Raw genomic sequence first — 22,289 nt, forward strand, 5'->3', positions numbered from 1 at the left:
TGTGTAACATCTAACCTCGTTAAACGAGCAAATTCGTGTATTCTCATGTTGCAAATCCACTTATAAAGGTGGGTCTACACTATATAACAAGTTACACAACTTGTTTCATAACATGTTACATATTAAGTTACACAACTTGTTTCATAACATGTTACATATTAAGTTAAATAATAAGTAATATAACAAGTAATACAAATTGTTTCATTACATGTTACATGTTTTTAAACATGCATACCAGTGTGGACAAACAGCCAACATGTTATACAACAAGTTATTTAACTTCCTTTGATTTTTACCGACACTGCATGGGAAACATATAACTTGTTTTATAACACTTATTTTGTTATAAAACATGGTGTTATATAACATTTTTCTTCATGTTTTCATAACAAGTTATATAACTTTGTTGTATGACTTGTAATATAATTTTCATTCTTTTCATTTTGTAACATGTTGTATAACTTTGTAATATAACATTTTATAACTTGTTTTGTTATACAGTGTAGACCCACCTTAAAACGAAACTCGGGACACGAATTTTAACGTAGATTTTTTTTTTTCAAATGTCGATCGTAAATTGTGTTTTCAACGACATTTCTCGACGCGAATCACGTGTAGTTTCCGCACCCGCCGCTAGAATTCGTTGTCGGAGCAGCTACGTCGACTATCGAATCATTTCAATTTGCAGAGCAAAATTTTAAACAATATAGTAAATCGGCTGCGATAATAGCAAAATAAAGACTTGAGAAAATACTAAACCCTAGCTTTGGACCTGATTTTTGACAAGTAATTTTTTCATCAAAATACTGCCCATCTATTTAAAATTCATAGACAGTAAATAGTATAATGTTTCCCTTTGTCTTTGTGAACATTGGCTCGCGCCATCCGCCACAGATGGCAGAATCGTGTTCACACATTTCCGTTCCATGCGACTTCCGTTCCATTCACGAAATTACTTCTGTCAAATACCGTATACCAAGAGCAAATAACAAATTTTTGAAGGGAAAATAAATTAAAAAGTTTTGTTTTTAGTGTTTCAGCGCTTTGAAAGAGACGTATTAATTACGAAACAGAGATACTGCGTCATCTATAAGAATAATTAGTTATTAACTGAAGATGCAAGAGGTCGAATCCCGAAAAATCCCCCCAAATCCCAACTACCCAAATATTTTCTGTTTTCAGCTGGATAAACCCTTGTTCACCACGATGTACGGCTATTTGACATCAATGTAAATAAACTGTGAAACACGCTTTCGTGAATGTTTCATGAAATAGTCAAAAATAATATCCTCTGTTAGTATTTTGAAGTTCGTATAATGTTCTAAAATTTTCTTTAATACACAAAACAGATCATTTAATTTTTTTTAATAATTTGTGTTTAGTAAAATTAACTTAATTTAATATAAATTGAAAACCTTTTTGAACTTTGTTAGCTGTACCATGGTAAGACACGGGTGAGGGAACATACTTGGATGGATCCATTAAACTGGGATCACGGTGGTCTAGTGTTATGGCAATTATTATTCCACCTTTGCAATAAGTTTATGATAATTATGCAATACAAAGTTTATATTGTAAGGGAACCTAATATTGGATTTTGTTGTAAGGTATTCTGATTTTCTGAAAACTCTGAAAATAGCAGGCTTATAGGCTTTTGGGAAAACTGTTGAAGTACAGAGGAAGAAGGCCACAAAGATCACCAAGGAGGGTTTGGGAAAATCAGGTGGTTAAAGGAGTGCAGAAGAGAGGAGAAGACTGGAATAAAGTGAAGGATGAGGAATGGTGGAGTGACAGAGGAAGATAAGAGAGGCATTTTACTTTGCTGACCCGGCCACTGGCTGGGAAGCAGTTGATGATGATGATGATGATGATGATGATGATGATGGTGATGATGATGATAACCATGGTAATGCACATAAACCTGTAGCCTAATCGCTGGCGATTAAACTAAAATATCAAAACATGAAACATGAAGCTTGCTGGGCTTGAACGATATGCCAGCCAGGGCCGGTGCAAGGTAAAATTGACGCCCTAGGCGAAAAACCTTAATGCCGGCCGGACACCCCAAAAAAAAATTTCCTTGCCTCAAAATACATCACGTCAGCCTAATATTTTGTCAACAATCAAATGTAAGCAGGCATGTGTTTTTTTAATATTTTTTTTAACTTTTTCACTTATTACAAATCATAAACAGGTCACCGTGGACTTTAAATAATTACTTATATCAATATAAACATTCCAAACTGTTACAAAATCCATTTTCATCTAGTTTCAATAATCGTTAAACATATTATATGAGTTGTTATGTGTCGTGCTGCGCAGCCCCCAGCTACTTGGCGCCCTAGGCGGTTGCCTAGTTAGCCTATATGGACGCGCCGGCCCTGATGCCAGCACAACTAGTTCATAGAAACTGTACCATGCTTTAAAGTCTAGTTGTTGAGTTACCAGTTTGTCATACAGTGTTGCGTTTTGAAATAATTGTGTTGTTGATTTCATTTTAAACACAGTTTACGATCTGCCTACCTTGTGTGATAATATTGTTTCGTTGTCGCAGGCTCCAGTTGGAAATCCCTGGTAATTAAACTAGTTTTCGACGGCGGATTTACACTGGAATACGAACTGTTTATTCTCTTGGAACGCAAAAATCTCTTGTTTTCAGAGTTTCGGATGACACCTGTTTGCTCGTTCCATTTCCCTAAAAGCAATTCGAAAGCAAAATATTCGGTGCAGCGTTCGTGTAGCGTTCTCTCTCCCTCCCCCCCCCCTCTTGGCCAATTGTTTTCGTGGCAACAGACATTAATTGGTCGCGTATTCATTTGCCGCAGCCTGTTTGCCGCGTGGAAGCTCTGGGTTCGCTGTTTTCCTGAGCGATCTACCGCGCACACAGGCGATAATGTATTCAACTGCCTGTGGCGAATGAAAAAAAAAAAAAAAAAAAAAACTCGAGGCGTGAATTACCACGTGACGGTTGGCGGAAGAGGAGAATTATAAGCATAACTCGGCATATTTACAATGGAGTGTGATTCAAACATTGACCGCGCGTACCAGTTAATCATAATTTAATTTCAAAACTGCCCTTAATCCCCTGATCGAACGTATCACATTCCGATATTTGTTAACTTGCGGTGGAGGGGGGGGGGGTTGAAGTGCTACACATCAGTGGATTTTGAAACTTTCGCGTAAGCTATAACGACCTTCAAAGAGCCTTAAATATACTGTATAAATTCGGGTATTAAAAATTCGATGAATTCATAATAAAAAAAAACTTGTGTTTACTTATAAGTGCGTTAGAAGTTATTCTTCTTTTACATTGTACTTAAGTTTTAAAAAAAATTGTTTAAAAAATTACAAAAATTAAGTTAACACAATTTTTTTTTACTGCACAATGGATATAGAGTTAATTATATGTTCGTGATGCCCGGACTTCACTCAGAGAAAAATCATATTTCATTTCGGGAAAAGGAAAGGTTTTTTTTTTTTTCAGAATAGGATGCAGACATTAATTTTCCTTTAATTTTGAACGTTAAGTGTGCCAAATTTCATCCAGAAATAACAATATTATAATTAAAGAGGGGGGGGGGGGTTGTAGGATAGAGGTTATGGAGACATTTTTTTCGAAATACGTTGTAAACGTTAATTTCCCCATATTTTTCTCATCAAGTACGGTAGTTGTTGGATGTACACGAATTAAAAAGTAGCGTATTTATCCTATTAGCCACAACTCGTTGCGGAATTTCTACCCGCCGACAAAACGTGGACAAGTCAGTACTTTGTAGACTTCAACATTTGTATGCTATTTAAAAAAAAAATTACCTTATACGGCAAGAGTATTGTACCTTATCGATTTTAGTAGTGATATTTTTTTCGAACTTGGAAATTGGTTCATTTTTGCCCTATGGTCACATAAACATAGGGTATTTATTGTATTTGTTAAAATTGTTTATGGTTCAGGACGAAGGACGTTTGGAAATATTCATCAAATGAGCCCACATTTGTTGTTTCAGTCGTTTTGGTTGCCAATTTTAATTGGCCTGCACTTTTGTAGTAGGGCTTCAGCGAAATGTAATGGGACATTCACACCAGCACGCTTCAAGCGTGTATCACCATCACATCATACGACACCAAAATGCGAGTTAATACACCATGATGCACCAAAATGCAAATACGATAACGTAAATCAATCATCATTTTTTAAAATCAAAACTTAACTCAAATCACAATGACGTAATATTTTTTTTTTATCAGGCCTGTGCGGATATTCGAATATTCGAATTTTCGAACACGGATAACAAACTATTCGTGTTCGGTTTCGACCTCGAATACTAATACTCGGAACAACGAATGTTCGTTTTGTTACAAATTAATGTTTGGCGTTGCACGCCTCGAGAGTCTGTCTCGTGCCGGCGTTCAATGTTCGAGGTTATTCATCTCACTGTTCGAGGTTAGTCATCTCACTGTTCGAGGTTAGTCATCTCACTGTTCGAGGTTAGTCATCTCACTGTTCGAGGTTAGTCATCTCACTGTTCGAGGTTAGTCATCTCACTGTTCGAGGTTAGTCATCTCACTGTTCGAGGTTAGTCATCTCACTGTTCGAGGTTAGTCATCTCACTGTTCGAGGTTAGTCATCTCACTGTTCGAGGTTAGTCATCTCACTGTTCGAGGTTAGTCATCTCACTGTTCGAGGTTAGTCATCTCACTGTTCGAGGTTAGTCATCTCACTGTTCGAGGTTAGTCATCTCACTGTTCGAGGTTAGTCATCTCACTGTTCGAGGTTAGTCATCTCACTGTTCGAGGTTAGTCATCTGTGCGACACGGAAGTCGAATGTCTTCGCGAAACTCCTCGTGTGGAGCGCTGTCGAAGGACTGCGGCGAGGAAAGTGAAACCAGGGAATTTTTTTTTCCCCCTTTCCCGCCTTGGTGTTTGTGTCGCCCACCCGTCTCCCGAAAAACCGGGGGAGAACTCTAATGAGAATAAGTTGGAAGACGTGGAACACGTCAAGAATAGTTAAGCAGGGTAGGAAAGAAAACTAAGAAGGAACAAAAAAAAAGTGTGGAAGAAGGCGATAAAAAAAAAAGGTGGAGGTGGGGAGAGGGTGGTATCATTTTGAAGTCTGCAGGCGTACTTATCCAATCCATCTTTCTTATTCGACTCTTCTTTTCGGGAATCCGGGAGGGTGTCAAACCAAACATCGAAAAACTGTCGAATTTCTGCTCCGGAGACGAAGTTTACACAGGATGCAATTTGTAACGGCACATCTCTTTCGTGCCGCTCCGCGAAAAAAAAAAAAAAAAAAAAATACGGGTTGACGATAATACTTCGTGATGTATCATCTCTTACACGTGTCTCGGAATTTCGTACAAATACCGTAGATCAAAACTATGACTTCATATTTAAACTGTTCCTCGGGTAGGTTGCTATGAGTGTCAGTCGCATTCCATCTATTTAGACCCCGCCGATTTTCATTTCATTTCAATTATAAATGTAACTAATTTAACTTATATTTTATTGTAAATATAACGTTCGTTTTTGAGTTCATAAAAATTGGTTGTCTGTAAAGTCGGTTTACGGACGATAGTTTAACGTGACAACGTCATAACAAAACATTGATGAAATTATTGCATACTTTTATAAATAAAACTGAATCCTTTTTAAAGAATTATCACTATTTTGTATGGATACAAAGAAGGAGTGAAATGAAATCTACAGTTTTATTGATTAATTTACTTTTATTTGCACTCATTAATTCAAATATGTTTATTACTTTAACGAAGAGATTATTTTAACTATAACTTTTATACATGTTTGCTATTTAACTTCTTCCAATCTGTGTTATTCTGTTAAGGATAGGACGATGATAGGAAACGTAGGAAACGAATGGGAGTGTTTCAAGTTTAATGTGCCTCGAAAAAGTCAAATCGATGGTTGTTCCAATCGAGTGGAAGAGAGATAGATGCGGCGCAAGCGTACAATGAGCGTAACGGGACAATGAGTCATCCTTTTTCGTGCGTGCAGCCGGCGTTCATCGATTTATTAGACGTTGTCACGTCCAAAATACCGTATTTTTTTAATTAACTCTTAAATAAATTACCTTTTTAAAAAAAACTAGTTAGGAAAAAACATTGCGCGTGTTAGAAGTGTAACTTATTACAGTGTATAAAATCACCTATACATCGCCGTTTGACAGGGGGGGAATCGCGCGAGATGACACTGCGATGGATCGCCGTTCCCTTCCGCACACAGCAGCACCCGGTCCTGAACTATTTTTCAAAAGCGAGAAAAATATCCTGACCCAAATTGGAATCAAAAACCCCGGGATTCTTGGCTTACCAGATGTAAGTTTTTAAACTACACGGATACAGCCCTAGCGGACATGTTTTTCCTTTCCCCCCCCCCCCCCCCCCCTCTCTTGGAAAACAGCAACAGAAATATTCTCAAATTTATTTTCAGTTGCGAAAAGTCCAAAGGCCGCAAAAGACAAAAGACTATTTGCAGGAAATTACTAACGAGGAGGGATAGGAAGAACGAATAAACATGCCATCGTTTCAACGATTTTTTTTTTTTTTGCTTTCAAAATGTTCTGTTGCTTCATATTTAAAATTTGGCTTCGTTAAAGCATACTTACGGTTTAATTCAATGGAACCAATAAAGTTAAGTGATTGGCTACTAGAAATAAAATAACGTTTGAAGTCAATGGCTTTAAATATTGAATTAAAGTTTAGGAATGACTACAGTTGTAATAATACTGCCATAAGACACTTATGTAATGGGCTTGTATAGCTGCAGTGTGTCATCTCTGCCAATACGAAGAGAAATTTAAAATACTAAACTATTAAAAATATAAATATTTTATGGGACGAAAACTAATGAAACCAAAATTGCGTTTCTTCAGTTATACGTTTTAGGCGCGTTATGAAAAAATGTTGAAAATGAATTTTTGAGATCGGCGCTCACCATACAATGAAATTTTCACAGGATGAAAAAAAGGCTGTGTGTGTGCTTTTAAATTATTATACTTTAGTGATTGATATTGGATGATGGTGCATATAATTTAAAAAAAACTTAGTTATTGTGAATATTAGTGATAGAAATTTTGTTTATAAAGTTTTTTCAAGATTATGCCGGTAAGTATAATTTATTTGAATTATAATTATTCTTTTTTTATTTTATAGATGATAAATATTAATAAATTAGAATAAACATTCATCATATTTACTGATTTTCATTACCGGTTAAAATTTATTTTAATTATTTTAATAAATTGAATAATTAGTATCATATGCTTGTTTATATCAATATTGAGTATTTGATTTGAATATTTTAATATAATTTATACCTTACCAACCGTATTTATAATATCATTCGAGTCCTTTTACTATTTTATTTTTTATTAATTATTTAGATACAAAATTTAAAGTTTTTTTTACTACGCCAAGATAGTGTAGTTTCGAACGCGGGTACGCAGCCAGGAAAAAGCCAGCACCCCCCTCACCCTTCCAGCAAAGACTCGTGTGCTATCGACGACGGCGACGCCCCATTTGACGCGGCCTTGGCCTCGCAGCGTCGACCATTCGTCAACTCTCCCCTCTCCTCGCCCTTCCCCTTTCCCCCGCGCGCTGGTGATAATCTCGGCCTCTCTGCCCTACGGGATTTGTAACGTCACACCCCTCTTCTTCACCCCTCGGGTTCCCTTGTGGCTCGCTGACCGTGTTCCCGTGGAAGCGAAGAAATGATTTATTGCCCGAAAGAGACCGGCACGCCGCGTAGCGTCGCGCTTCGGAAGTTTCGAGAAGAGACGTGTTGGGGGAGGGGGGAGGAAGGGGTTTGAAACTACGTCCAACATTTCCTTCTCTTCCAGCCCCTCGCCAAAAGACAGTCGAGCGAGTCGCGGTGCTGTTACAACTTAGAAACACACAACTTAGAAACACAGAACTTAACAACACAGAACTTAACAACACAGAACTTAGCAACACAGAACTTAGAAACACACAAGATAACATCTTCTAAGCTATGCCTATTCTAAGTTGCGGGATTCTGAGTTGCGGGTTTCGGAGTGTTGCGGGTTTCGGAGTGTTGCGGGTTTCGGAGTGTTGCGGGTTTCGGAGTGTTGCGGGTTTCGGAGTGTTGCGGGTTTCTGAGTGTTGCGGGTTTCTGAGTGTTGCGGGTTTCTGAGTGTTGCGGGTTTCTGAGTGTTGCGGGTTTCTGAGTGTTGCGGGTTTCTGAGTGTTGCGGGTTTCTGAGTGTTGCGGGTTTCTGAGTGTTGCGGGTTTCTGAGTGTTGCGGGTTTCTGAGTGTTGCGGGTTTCTGAGTGTTGCGGGTTTCTGAGTGTTGCGGGTTTCTGAGTGTTGCGGGTTTCTGAGTGTTGCGGGTTTCTGAGTGTTGCGGGTTTCTGAGTGTTGCGGGTTTCTGAGTGTTGCGGGTTTCACGAGCGAGTGTAGAGAAAACTTCTTTTTTTAAAGGGGCATATTCCGTTCCAGGTCACTATTCCATTTTTGCATTTGACACTTTTAAACTTGTAGACTTATTGATTGGCTGAATTTTAACGGAATTATAAAAATATACATATTATTTTGTGCTGCATGGATAAGAAGAATCAAATTGAATAATAAATAGCTAAAAAAAAAATTGAGTATAAAGGCAATGCTGGTGCCTACTGCGTAATATGTTTTAAAATTATTAAAAATTCTGATTTTAAAATGCCAGGCAAAATTAAATACTTATTTTTTCTGAAAGAAATTATTCACATTACATATCAGCCAGTAAAATTGACTTCAAACACTTAAAAAAGGTTCCAGTTTTATATTCCATTTAATTATCCTTGTCCATTGTGCATAAAAACTTTAAAAACTTTGCCAGCTTCATTTATAATTATGTAAAATAAAGGTATGCTATGTATATATTTTTTAATTTTGTGAAATTCAGCCACTCAGAAAGCTCAGCAAGTTTAACTTTGTGGAACTTGATATAAAATAAATACCCGGAACGGGACAAACGCCCTTGCGTAAATGCTGTTCCTCCAGAAACCACTTGTAAGGGGAGGGTTGGAGCAGGGAGTTAGGCAAGATTGAGTGAAGTCAGAACAAATAATTTTATTTCCTCCCCATTGTAACCTGACATGCCTCGTACACAAGCGGCAGGATATTGTGTTTCCAACAAGCACTATTTTTTTTATGGCGGTTTTCACACGTGTCATTCAAACAACACTTTTATATGTATGTGATTGTATGCGGTGTTGTGTGTTATTTTGCAGAAGAAACGGCTGTACGGCAGGAAGTCGTTTGAAATGGAGGGGGGGGGGGGGGACGCGCCAGTTTGTTCACTGCTGGCGTGACTCGGTGTGAACAGCCCCGTGTGGTGTCGTGTGAACACGGCGTGGCGCAGTGTGAAAGTAATCCAATCGCACGGCTGTGGACTGGTGATCTGTCTTGTCAATGTGTATCACTGGCGGATTGAGAGCGAAAAAGAGAGCCATAGCTTCATGTCATGTTTTTTTTTTTTTTAATTTTCTCCTAATTCCTTATCATAGTTACCAAAATTACTGCAGGGCTGTAGATAACATGACGTTTTCGAACCACAAATAAAATGTACCAAATATTACAATTTTAATTGTACTAAAATTGTACTAGAAAATTTCAAATTGGTCATGCCCGGACCATCATTCTGTATCCGCACTTGTGGTGCATAATGCAACTATGGTATTTGAGCGGTTATCCCAACGTTATATAGCGAATGAATGAAGATAAAGCTGTAATGCAAGTCTCTTGAGTGCCTTCAAGAATCTTCACCGCGTGTTTCATGCCCAAACATATGTTCTGAAAATAAATTGTGTTTTAACATTTTTTTTTTACTTGTTTAAAAATACAGTTCAGCAATGAAATCCGGAAACAGAACTACAAAGCGTGTCCTTAAATGCTGTAAGTAAACAGACCCCACTCTGATATTTTGAGCAGTTTTCAAGCTCTGCACACCGTATTGGTACCCTGGTAGACGGGACCATTAGGATAATTGCTTCGCCTTTACCATACGAAGTTAATCAAGGCATTTGCTCGGAGATAAAATCATTTTCAAGGAAATGGGGACTATTTCACTCCCTCTCCACCATTTTCCCCTCTTTTACAACTAAATATTTCCGTACAGAACTTTTCAATAATACATTTGTGAGCTACGTAGTTCCTAGCGACAACCATTTTGTTTAGAGCGTGTTTCTTTGATAGTTTCCATGGTGTATTTCAGTTACAGGACGAGCAGTTTTTTTAATATGAATATAAATAGTGTTTACCTTCAAAGAACTAGGCCAGCTAGTCATTTACCACTAATTAACTCTGAAATTAAGGGCGGGGTGATCAGCCACCAATCTACAAACGCGGATAAAGTTACCTGTCGAAAAGTTGCACTCGTTTAAGGAATAGTCATTATAACAGAACTGCTGTGTGGCCAGTTATTAATGAATTTTTTTAGTTTGGAAATTTTTTATAGTTAATTTTCTTAATGATTTTCGAAATTTATTGTTTTGTTTAACTTTTTTTTTTAAATCTAAACTAAACCTTTAATTTTTGTGTCTTCTTTTATTCAAATTCGTTTGGTTTAAATGTTTTTAATGAGTCAAGTTTTACTTTGCTTTAATTTAAAATTGTCACTCATTTAGTTATAAATTATGATAATTTCTAAAAGTGCGGCTAGCTAGCTCTAAAGCTGAGCGCAAGACTGGCACTTGTGCGGACTATTGTTTCTGGTACTAACCGTCGCTACGGAGCACCTACGAGAGAGAAACTCTTTGACTGTCGTGACTGAAATAGTTTATTGAAGTAGTTTTGGGCTCATCCGCAAGATGGTGTCTTTAATCATATAATCCTAGGAGAGCTATATTGATTGTGAGAAGTTGTGCATACGCTATTTCCGGTGAAAGTTCATTCACATTATTTTTTTAGCCTGTGGTGTGGCATACAAGAAAATGTGCATATTCTACTTATTTATAGAAAAATCAGTTTTTTATTACAAAATAGCACTTAGTGTTTATCGGACAGTTTAAATTTCTGTTTCTAGACATTAAGTCGTCAGTTGGATTAACACTGTAAACTTAACAATGGACTTGAAACCTGGGAAGCCTAAGATGTACCTACATCAAGTTCTATCCCTGCCCGAACACGCCCGAATATTCACCTTCGGCCAACCTCGGGTTCATTTATATATATTTATATTTCTCTGTTTATTTTAATGTAGCTATAGGTACTAACCTAACTAACCGTCCATAGTGTTTTAAAGTGTTTTAATGTAGCTAACCTAACCGACCACTTTTAATATTACAATTAATTTTCCTGCACAAAAATAAAACAAATCCCGAGGTTGACCGAAGGTGAATATTCGGGCGTGTTCGGGCAGGGACAGAACTTAATGTACATCTAAAGCTGGGTTTACGATTGATTTCCTTAAGAATTATAACTTAACATCGAGCACACGATTAAGTCAAAACTACATTTTCCAGTTTATGATTGACATAGAAGTCGTTAATTCTAACCAATCACAGCACAAAACACATGGTCGGCCATTGTTCGTAATGGAGAAGCAGGTTGGAAATATGTTATTGACAAATGGGATATCTATTTTTCGAAATGGATGATGATTACAAATTACAAATATACGAATTCTAACCCAAAATACTGCCTCGCTCGGTCCAATAATAAGACATAAACTTCCGGTTGAAAGGTTCCGGTTTGTTGTGATTGGTCGCTTCCCTTAAGTCTTAACGAAAAATATAAAATATAACCATTTCTGTTAAGTCTTAAGTCATCATATGGTTCGCACACGACCCGTCAAAATTCACACACGACAATCATAAACCATTCCACTAGTTTACAGTCATATGGTAAGTACACGACTAAGTCTTAAGTCTTAATTCTTAATTTTCAATCGTAAACCCACCTTTAGGCTTCTCTTGAAACCTCCTCACCCTAGTTTTTTTTTTTTGCTAGTAGTTATGTGCTTGTCCAACAGATAGCGTCTCATGTCGCGCTGAACGTGGTTTCAGTTTTTGCCGCAAGAGGCGCGCGTGTGTGTGTCTCCCAGCTTGTCCGCTGGGAGCGCCACTGTCGCGTGTCGCGGAACGGGCGGAGAGCCGCCATTTGGACGGACAGCTGATCGACGTGGACGTAACCGTCTGTGGGAGGACCGTTTTGTACGTTCGTGCTTCCCGCCTGGTGACCCCATGAGCCGACGGCAGCCGTGACTACGTCGTCATCCTACAAAGTAAGGCACACAGAATCTGACACCTTCTCCCCGGTCACGAAGACTTGGTATTTCGGTTCAGTCAATTTGTAACTCAAAATTATTTTTTGTCGTGTAAACATCCTAGCTCTTCGGTATACGGCATTTGTTTGGGGGGTAATTTTCTAGAATGGAACGGAAGTGTGTAAACCACGGTGTTTTTTCGTCTGTGGCGTTTATGAATTTCAACTGGATGGGCAGTGTTTTAATAAAATTCCTTGTCGGAAATCAGGTCCGAATGCCGGCAAAGTCATTTTCGGTTTTTGTCGGAGCCGTTTCACTGTGTAGTTAAAAAAATTTGTCTGCAAATGGAATGATTCGATAGTCGACGTAGCTGCTCCGGCTAACAACCAGAAATTTGGTTGAAAATACAATCTTCGTATACTTTTATCACACTTGGAATTATTTTAAAAGGAGTTCTACTTTAGATTTCGGGCCAGAGTTTAGTATTATAAGTGTATTTGCAACATGAGAACACACGAATTTGCTCGTTACCGAGGTTAGATGTTGCACTTCACTGGTGAGAATTGAAAGACTCGCTCGCATATTTTTTTTTTTTTTTTTTTTTTTTAGTGCTGAAGCATTACGTTCTGGATGTCAAAGTGGTCGTGTAGCACTGAGGATAAGTTAGATTCGAATCTTGAGATTCGAATTTTGAAAAATTACCGGATCGTTCTATAATTATCGTACACACCTTAAAAACACAGAAATTCCTTCGTGCAACAACAGCCTAAGTCAATTCCTTAAATTAATGCGTATAAAACAGGAGAAATATATATATATATATATATATACACACACATGTTCATGAACTTATACGTGTTAATAAAAATGGTTTGCAAGACTGTTCTTCAAAATTAAATAAAAACATAAATGTTTAATTAGGATAAGTAAGATTCGAAACTGAGATTCGAATTTGAAAACAAGAAGCATAATTTTGATATATAAAAGTAAACTAGGCTATGGTGCAACATTCGGCTTGGTGCAAACGTTTAAGGAGACCCTTGGTTACACCACACAACCTTCAGAATTGGGGGATTTGGCACCATTTTTTACCACGAGCCTCCCTTTGTGGTTGGTAAATGTGTGTATTTTGATCAGACTTGTCAATAAATAAATCAATAAAAAATAAACTAGACAATGGTGCAACATTCGGCTTGGTGCAAACGTTTGAGACCCTTGGTTACACCACACAACCTTCAGAATTGGGGGATATGGCACCATTTTTTTTACCACGAGCCTCCCTTTTAATATTTTTACTGGAATATTGTCGAGGCCTGTGGAGTTCTTTGTTTTGATTATCTTTACACAATCTATTGTTTCTGATGCATTTACTGGGTAAAGGTAAAAAGAGGATGCTATTTTGGACCTGTTTAGATTTAACTTACATGCGTCATATTGAGGGATTTGAGCACACAGCTTGTTTTGCTGTATCACAAAAATAGTTGTTTATGTAACTTAGTCTTTTTATGAGATTTTATATCTCCATTATTATCTACTATTTGTAGTTTATGTTGACTCCCTTTATATCTACCTGATTGTTAATTAATAGTGTTCCACAATGTCTTCAATTTATTTACCAAATTACAGATTTGCTGTTATAAGTGTAATTACTTTGCTTTTTTAATAATATATCTATATATTCTTTTATAATTATTAAAATAGTTTACAAATTTTGGGATTTATTATATTTACTTTTTTCATGCAGAGAATTGAGATTTATACTAGATGTCTGTATGCCTTTTGTCACCCAGGTTTATTTACTAGCACCTCGTTTAAATTTTGTTTTAGCTTTTTGGGAAAATGCATATTAAATTTAAATGAAAAAATATTCATAAATGACCTAAATTTCTCATTTAAAGATGTAGCCTACATACTTTTACAAGATAAATGAATTTAAGTGTACAGCAGTAATACCGTATATGCAATTGTTAATTAGTATAGACTACACCTAATAGCTGATTGTTTTTTTTTTTCAGCCTATGTTTTATGATGCACAGTTGGTGGGTGCCTTAAATTTTGTTCGCTTGGCGAAGACTTTTGGTTACCATTCTTACAAGATTGGTAGCCAAAGTGAAGGTAATAATGAATTATTACATTATATTTCCACTGAATGTTGTAATTTTTTGCTGATTTACAAAGGCTCATGCTTAGAGGAGATACCTATTTGATGTTTCTCTTACTTTGATTTAAAACGAATTGTTTGAGTGGTAATTATAATGGATTTATATTATGGCATGTGTATGTGCAATGCTTAACTTTTTCATTTCTTCAACTTACAACTTTTATTATTTGGTGCAAAGTTAATTTTCAAACGATATTCAATAAATAACAATTATTGCAGATGAAAAAATATTAGTTATTGTTACAAAGAAACATATTGCAATGAATATATAGTTACTACAAGTATAAAATAATTATATTCTTTCTGAACACACACAAAATAATTACTTAATGTAAAACAATAGCCTGGAATCTTGTAACAGGTAAAAATGTGCATTGTTGCGTTTTATGTGAAATAGTGCTAAATATTTTGTATCTTTGTTATTTTGACAACAGGCCTAAGGATCAAAATAGGAAGCTGTGTAAGTGGCCAGTGTGCGCAGGCGATACTAAATCACGTAAAGCGGTTAAGCCAAACTGGCCATCTCCACAAGATCATTCTGTTAGTGGGGATATATGATCTGTTGGTAAGTTTGCCCACTGTATTTGATGATCAAATCTGTCATTGCTATGCACATACATTATTATATCTACAGCCAATTTCGTTGTCCTTTCCAAGAGCGCTAACGTGGTGCACAAACAAGAAAGCTTAACATTCATTCTTGTATGTGTTTGTAATATCATCCATAACATACATTGTTTAATGTAATGAATTTATATTACTCATATTCACACTATTATTAATTAGAACTTTGATGTAGATTGAATTACATTTTGCTCATGTAAGGATTTCAAAACTAATTCTAGTTAACAAAATAAAATTTTTGTTTTTGCAATTCTTCTTTCAGATGGGGACACCCCAATTAAAACTCAGGACAGTTCTGAGGAGGCTCCTTTGATTTCTGACGATAAGAAGTAGGAGTAGTGTGCTTATTTGCACGGTTCCCCCCCCCCCTTCTCGCGACTGTGGAAGTGTCCAGAAAAAATGGCAAAAGTATTAAAAATGGCAAAAGTATTAGCTAGGAGAGATGTCGTTGCCATCAATGAACAGATCTGCTACGACAGATCACAAATGAACTGTGAGTAGTTATTGATTTAGTAGATATTGTTAAACACTGTGTGCCATCGGATAGGACAGCTGACTCATGTAAGCATCAGGCCAATTCCATCCACGTAGAACACGTCTCTAATGGGGAACATATCAATTTTCATTTTTAATACATTCTTTACCAACCTTGTATTTGTAATGAATTTGACATGGGTTTCCTTAAACGTTTGCACCAAGCCGAATGTTGCACCATAGCCTAGTTTATTTTTATATATCAAAATTACGATTGTTTTGAATTCAAATCTCAGTTTCGAATCTTACATATCCTAATTAAACATTTATGTTTTTATTTAATTTTGAATAACGGTCTTGCAAACCATTTTATGAACATGTATAAGTTCATGAACATGTATATATATATATATATATATATATATATATATATATATATATATATATATATATATATATATATATTTTCTGTTTTATACGCATTAATTTAAGGAATTGACTTAGGCGATTGTTGCACGAAGGAATTTCTGTGTTTTTAAGGTGTGTACGATAATTATGGTACGTTCCGGTAATTTTTCAAATTAGAATCTAACTTATTCTCAGTTCTCGTAGCAAGCCAGTACGATGAAAAATTAATCACCGTTTGGATACCCAGCCAAAAACGTTGAGTTAAAGCTTGAAATGAACTATTACGGAACTTCTCTTTCGGAATCTAGTAAATAATTTACATTTAAGATGGCACGGATTGACTGAATCGCTAGGCTAGCTTGGCATTTGGAGTTGAACATTCCCAATAAGGGGCATAGCAAATTTTATGTTTGCGATGGACGCTCTCTGAATGTTCAGTACCTGCAGTCAATTCAAATAAGTATTTAGTTCGTAAGGTTTGTAGTGAACTCTTATTATTTATATATAATGTGTGTGTGTGTGTGTGTGTGTGTGTGTGTGTGAAAATGTTAAGGTACCCATTTTAACACATTGTTTTGTTTCAAATTTTTTTTATTTTTAACACTTATTGAGGGTTTCTACCCTAGCATGTATATCGTGCGCTAAGTAGGGTTATTTATAATACTTTTGATTTTAAGCTCGGAAGCTTTTAAATAAATGGTTGGTTAAAGGAGCTAACTCAGGTATACCCCCATGTTTAGTTGGAACTTTAAGCTCAATTGCGGCGTTTAAAAATGGTATAGTTGAATAAACGTTTGGCGGGAAATATATCTATGTAGGCCCACGTAGATTGCTTATCCCGTATGCGTTCCTAAACTATTCATTCGATCTCGATGATATTTTGTACATTTTGCAATTATGAAACACTGGGCAGTGAGAAGGTCACTGTTTAAGCGAAATTTAGAAAATCCACTCCCATCCCTCTTCCCCCACTTTAAGGCAGAAATTTGGTACATTTTGATGACATCTTGCACACATGACATTCAAAATAGGAAGAAAATTAACAAAAAAAAAAATTTACGGTACTTGAGATTTTGAAAATAAACCTATTTCCCATCCCCACCACTTAAGACAACTTCAACACTACCTACTTGATGAGTTTTTTAATTTCACTTTCCATACAAAATAAGGGGAAAATTACTGTATATAATTGAAAAAGATGCAGGTCACTATCTACATGGAAAAAAAAATCACCCACGTACTCGATTTACCACCATATTGAACATGATTTGTGTACTTTTGGATGAAATTTTGCACACTTGACGTTAAAATGAAGAAGAAAATTATTGTATACATAAGATTCTTAAAAAATTCCCCTTCCTGTGTTCAGCCCGGGCAACGCCGGGTACTGCAGCTAGTGTATAATAAAACAGTTGAATTTTTCGTGGTACAAACCCGATTTCCTCTTTAATATTTAATGAGTTATTTTCAACATGACGGTGTGTTATTTACAACATCAGGGTTGGGGGGAAAAACAATTTAAATATTTGGCGTGATTTTAATATCCGCCTATTTGAATACATTTTGTCACGTTCCTAGCCGTGTGTTGGTTTCCCGCCTGCGAGTCAGAGAGAAGCCACAACTGCAGAAGAAGAAGTAACCGCATTGATATATATATATATATTAAAATTGTTATAAATTTACACATTTATTACAATTTAACGTTCAAATACTAACGTTTATCACATTGTACAAGATACAGAAGAAATTTTAAAAGTAGCAACGACCCCACATATAAGAAATGCGATCAGAACAAAAAAAAATTCCCTCGGCCAGTATAGTTTGTTCTGTATATTTATCAAATTCTGACTTCATATATTTAGTTCCTTGGATAAAAAAAACACTCACACACACTCACACACACTCACTACCACTCACTCACACACATATATAGAAAAGCTAAAAAAAACACCCTGCATTACTTTTTTACATGTATATTAAGGTTCACGAAAAACAGTCTACCTTGTTAAAATAAACACACAGAACCATTTTTAAATACATACGTACAGTGTATTCTTAATAAAGTCTTATACACATTTTTGTGAAGTTAGTTTTAGTACATTGCAAAATATTTGTTATAAGTATCATGGATTACAATTTAAAAATCAGTTAAATTTAACCACTGTCCAATTTTTCTATCTTATTGAAGATTAAAGAATTCCTTCAGAGAGTGTAAATTGAATTTTATCAGTTCAGAGTGAAACTTCTTTGGGCGCGATGAGAGTAAAATTTCAAGGCCAAATTTTATTGCATTGTTTTCGTGAAACGTTTCGGACTCGAAAAGGACAGAGAATAGGTACTTGGTCAGAGAGCTATTAATAGAGCACTGTGCTATATAGGCTAAGTTGCTGGGCTCGTTTTCGTTCTCCTATTTGTGCGATGATTCGTCCCTTGCACAAAAAAAAAAAAGAAAGATATATCGCACCCTGAGTACAAGACTATCGTAACTCAAAAATCAGTGCAATACTATCACAACTCATTTGCCATAGTCTTGCACATATTCTTATATAATGTTTTCCAGAGTGCAACACTACATTATTTGCCATAAGTCCCGTAAAAGTAAATATAATATTGCGATAGTCTTGCAGTGCCTAGATAATGATATTTTCCTGCTTATGGTAAAAATATCTCACAAACTCAATTTTTTAAGTTACGATAGTCTTGTACTCAGGGTGCGATATGAGATACAATAAGATAGTGTGAGCGTATGCACTTGTTTCAGAAAATAGATATAGGTATCGTTTACATTCAGCTGTGAATGCTTTGAATTTTATATTTGCTATCAGGGGGCTCGCGTTCCTCCTTGTTCAACCAGCAGCGTAGAGAGCACTGTTGAGACAGTCCCTGCATTTCCCGCATAGATAGCGCTACCTGTTATGAATTTAATATTTCGTTCACAGATTTAGCGTGTTCCAAATGGCAGAATTAGTTGAAGAAACAGTAATACGCAAAGTCTTTCTTTATAGTGTGGTATTTCAACAGTGAGTAATATTTATTGTTAATTAATCGTTATTGAATGATCAATACATTGATATCCTGAGCAGTTATTTAGAAGGAATATTTGTGTTAAAAAAATTATTACACATGAATATAATCAAAATTTTAAAAATATAAAAAAATAACTTGAAAAAGAAATTAAATCTAAATAAACCGAGCTGTTACATGGTTTGTAAGCATTTTGTAAATATAATTTTAATATTTTAAGTAATGATATGGTAAGGTTAGTGACATTTAAAATACTATAGATTTGTGAAAACGCTCGGTAAGGTTAGGTTAGCTATGTTAAAAATATTGTAAACAAAGTGTGAGTGGTTGCTTATGTTAGGCTTACATCAATAACATATTATGTATTCCATACATTTTAATTAAGATTTATTTAGAAAATTGCCTTCTTTCGCGCGCTCTCTCTCTCCGTCTTTTACCCCTAACGATAAACATAGTCGAAGTTTAATTGCTATATGAGTCTCACTTCTATCACGTGTATGAAATCACACGCGCTCTTTTGTTTTTTTTTATACGCGAGTAAACTGTTCTAAAGATGTTATACTTAATTAGTCTTCATTATTTTATTTTCACTTCGCGGCGAAAGTGGTGCGGACAATTTTGAGTTTCTGAAAGGCGGAATTATTTCGGTTGCGACCAGATCGATTCCAATGCGTTTTTTTTTTAGATCGCATTTTAAAAAAAAAAAGTAATCTCTTAAAGACGATTAAAAGGAGTTTTTCCATCGACTTTTTATTTTCGGTCGCTTGCTATTCTCTGCCCGACGTTGATCATGAAAGTTGGGATGCGCGACGCGGGAAGATTTTTATTTTTTATTTGAATATTTAAATCACGTGGGAGAGTTCTTGATTGTCGCCATCAGTTTCTGGAAGATGGTTCTAGGATGAGCAGGGGGAGGGAAGCCAGCCGTGGCTTACGGCACATGAGAGAGGGGGGTGTGGTGGGGGAAAAAAAATAGGGTGTGGGGAGTTGTCCGCCGACGGATATAACGGCAGCAATTCGTCAACTCCATTTTCGCGAATTAAGAAAGATCCATGGCGTCGTGTGCTGGGAGGGTGGCTCGCTTCTACCCCCTCACCCCCTCACCCCCTCCAACCACCGTTCAACGCGTCACTTCGCTCGCGCCTGACAAATCATCGCTCCGCTACGCGCCGGTAAAGCACCTGCGATGAAGCGACCATTCTCTTCAGTGTGTCCCTCCCCCCCCCCCCTCCCTCCTACATACTGCCCTCTCCATCAACCCGGGCCTAACTACTTCGTGGTGCACGGAGGCCCATCAAAACCTTTTTTTTTTCCCCCTTGGTGATCAAGAAAATGTAGTACAGGTTTAACCAAAAAAAAATATATATATATAAGCGCCACATGAAAAAAAAATTGAAGGGGAGGGGAGGATGAAATTGGAAGCTAAAACATCGAAAGAAAAACAATAATAATCCACTTATTTCATGAGCGTGTTGAAAATGAAAATGCGACCGAGTGCAGAACCGTGTAGCACACAACCCGACCGCTAATTAAGACAATTATTTTGTATCAATGAAAAAATATTTTCATTGAATTCTTTGTTAATAATAATTAAATACTAAAAAAAAGGGGGGAGGGGCGAAAATGTGTGGAGACCAATAAACGTACCCAGATGCCATATTAAGTTATTTATTTTCTATAGAAGGAATTAATGTCGGAGTACTTAACTCGAACAGGTTCATGAGTTGCGCACGTTTTTATCGCTATAAGTGGGAACATATATTTTTTTTAATATAATTGAATCTAGTTGCGTTAAACCATGTATTAAAAAAGTGAAACTCGGGAACTAAATAAATATATTTATCTTGATGCCCTGTGGCATGTCTGCCAGTGTGTTTTAATTTTTAATCATTTTAGTAACGTTGTTTTTAGTTATGTTTGTTATTTATATTATTCACTTAATTTGTTAATTTAATCATGGTAAATTTGGCTCTTAATATATCACGTTGGCAATGACTTTGAAAAGACTCTGGAACGAGCTGGAAGCTCGGAGAAAAAGAAGTTTTATTTGAGTCTCAGCTTATAATTAATTTATGTAGGTTATAAATGGATATATTTATATTTAAATAAGCAAACATTTGTAGTATTTATACTTATATATGTTAACGTGTGCGGATATAAACTGTAGTAAGTGCGAGAGACATATGACGTATGGTGGAGGCGCGCGCAACTGGAAAGTGCGAAGTGCGCAGTGTTTGTGTGTGTTGACGCCAAGGCCCGAATTCAGAGTTGACCTTCGAAAGCGCATCCAACTCGCATTCATCTGGCACTCTCTCCACCTCTCATACTTCAAAAACGCCTTTCGAATGACTGCCAGCTGAAAGCTTGTTCCCATCCACTTTCGGTGAAGATCTGGCAACATGGCACAAAAATTTTCTTAGATCAAGTACTTGGAGTGAGTGTGGAAAAGCGCCCTATTTCATTTCGATTGTCTTTTGTCTGCTCTCCCGCTGAAAAAAAAAAATATTTTGTTTGGATTGGACACGAGGTTGAGAAATTTTCTGAAGATGGATACGTTGCCTAAAATTATAGCGTTTACTCCAGATGAAAAAGCGATTATTTTTGATCTCGTGAGTAAGCACAAAACCGTAATCGAGAAAAAAAACAGATGCAGTTTTTAACAGAGAAAAAAAAATTGTGTTTCGAACTCTTGATCCCGATAAAAATCAAACGGGTCTGCTAAATTTCTTATATATCTTCGCGGAACTGGATTTTCATTTTCAAAATCATTAAAAAATTCAAAAACCTCGTCAATGTGATTTGGAAATTCATCCAAATCTTCTGCCATCGCTACAAAACACGTGACTGATGCACACTTTGCGGGCGAAACGATTTCTTTAAAAACGCACATTTAATTCCAAAACATTTTACATATCTGCCATATGACGAAAATGTTTTAAACAATTACAAACATACATGAACACGTTTTTATGTGGGAATTATATATTAAAACCATCAACTGCTCCGCCGATTTTCAACTGAACAGGCGTTCGAATGAGCTTCAGACCACATTCACTTTCAAGTGGTTGGCTCTCCTTATCCAGCAGTCAACCAACCACTGAAAAACGTCTCTGCCGAGCAGCTTCAATTGAAAAGCCTTTCGGTGTGTGGATAACCGTCGAAAGAGCTCTCTGAATTCGGGTCTAGTGGTGGCCTGCGGTTGTGGCAGGTAGGGACCGCGCTACGCGGAGTTGAACCCGTCAAATGGCGCCGTGGCGAGAACCGAACTTCAGTAAGGATGACCGTGGCTACGAGTGTCTCCATCTACGTACGTGTATGTGTGTGGCTGTCTGCCTTTTTTCGTGTGTGTGTTTCTGTCTGTCTGCCTTTTTGCGC

The 22,289-nt window shown here is 36.6% G+C and overlaps 1 protein-coding gene across 32 annotated transcripts in view; it reads left to right on the forward strand.

The window, feature by feature from the left end:
* The window catches only part of LOC134536810 (uncharacterized), a 187,729-nt gene that overhangs the window by 150,623 nt on the left and 14,817 nt on the right, over positions 1-22,289 (forward strand). For 21 of the 32 annotated variants that reach the window (XR_010075882.1, XM_063376754.1, XM_063376750.1 and 18 more), the window contains 3 exons: positions 12,024-12,241; positions 14,239-14,338; positions 14,819-14,949. Coding sequence is in view for 29 of the 32 variants with exons in the window: in XM_063376754.1 (XP_063232824.1) it covers positions 14,242-14,338; positions 14,819-14,949 (228 nt within the window). In the remaining 3 variants the exon portion in view is untranslated. Of the gene's footprint in view, positions 1-12,023; positions 12,242-14,238; positions 14,339-14,818; positions 14,950-15,270; positions 15,502-19,901; positions 22,057-22,289 lie in introns of those variants that run through there. The other 11 variants (XM_063376774.1, XM_063376756.1, XM_063376766.1 and 8 more) reach the window with 3 other exon arrangements.

The sequence above is a fragment of the Bacillus rossius genome, chromosome 11 (assembly GCF_032445375.1).
Source record: "Bacillus rossius redtenbacheri isolate Brsri chromosome 11, Brsri_v3, whole genome shotgun sequence".
Taxonomy (NCBI): Eukaryota; Metazoa; Arthropoda; class Insecta; order Phasmatodea; family Bacillidae; genus Bacillus; species Bacillus rossius.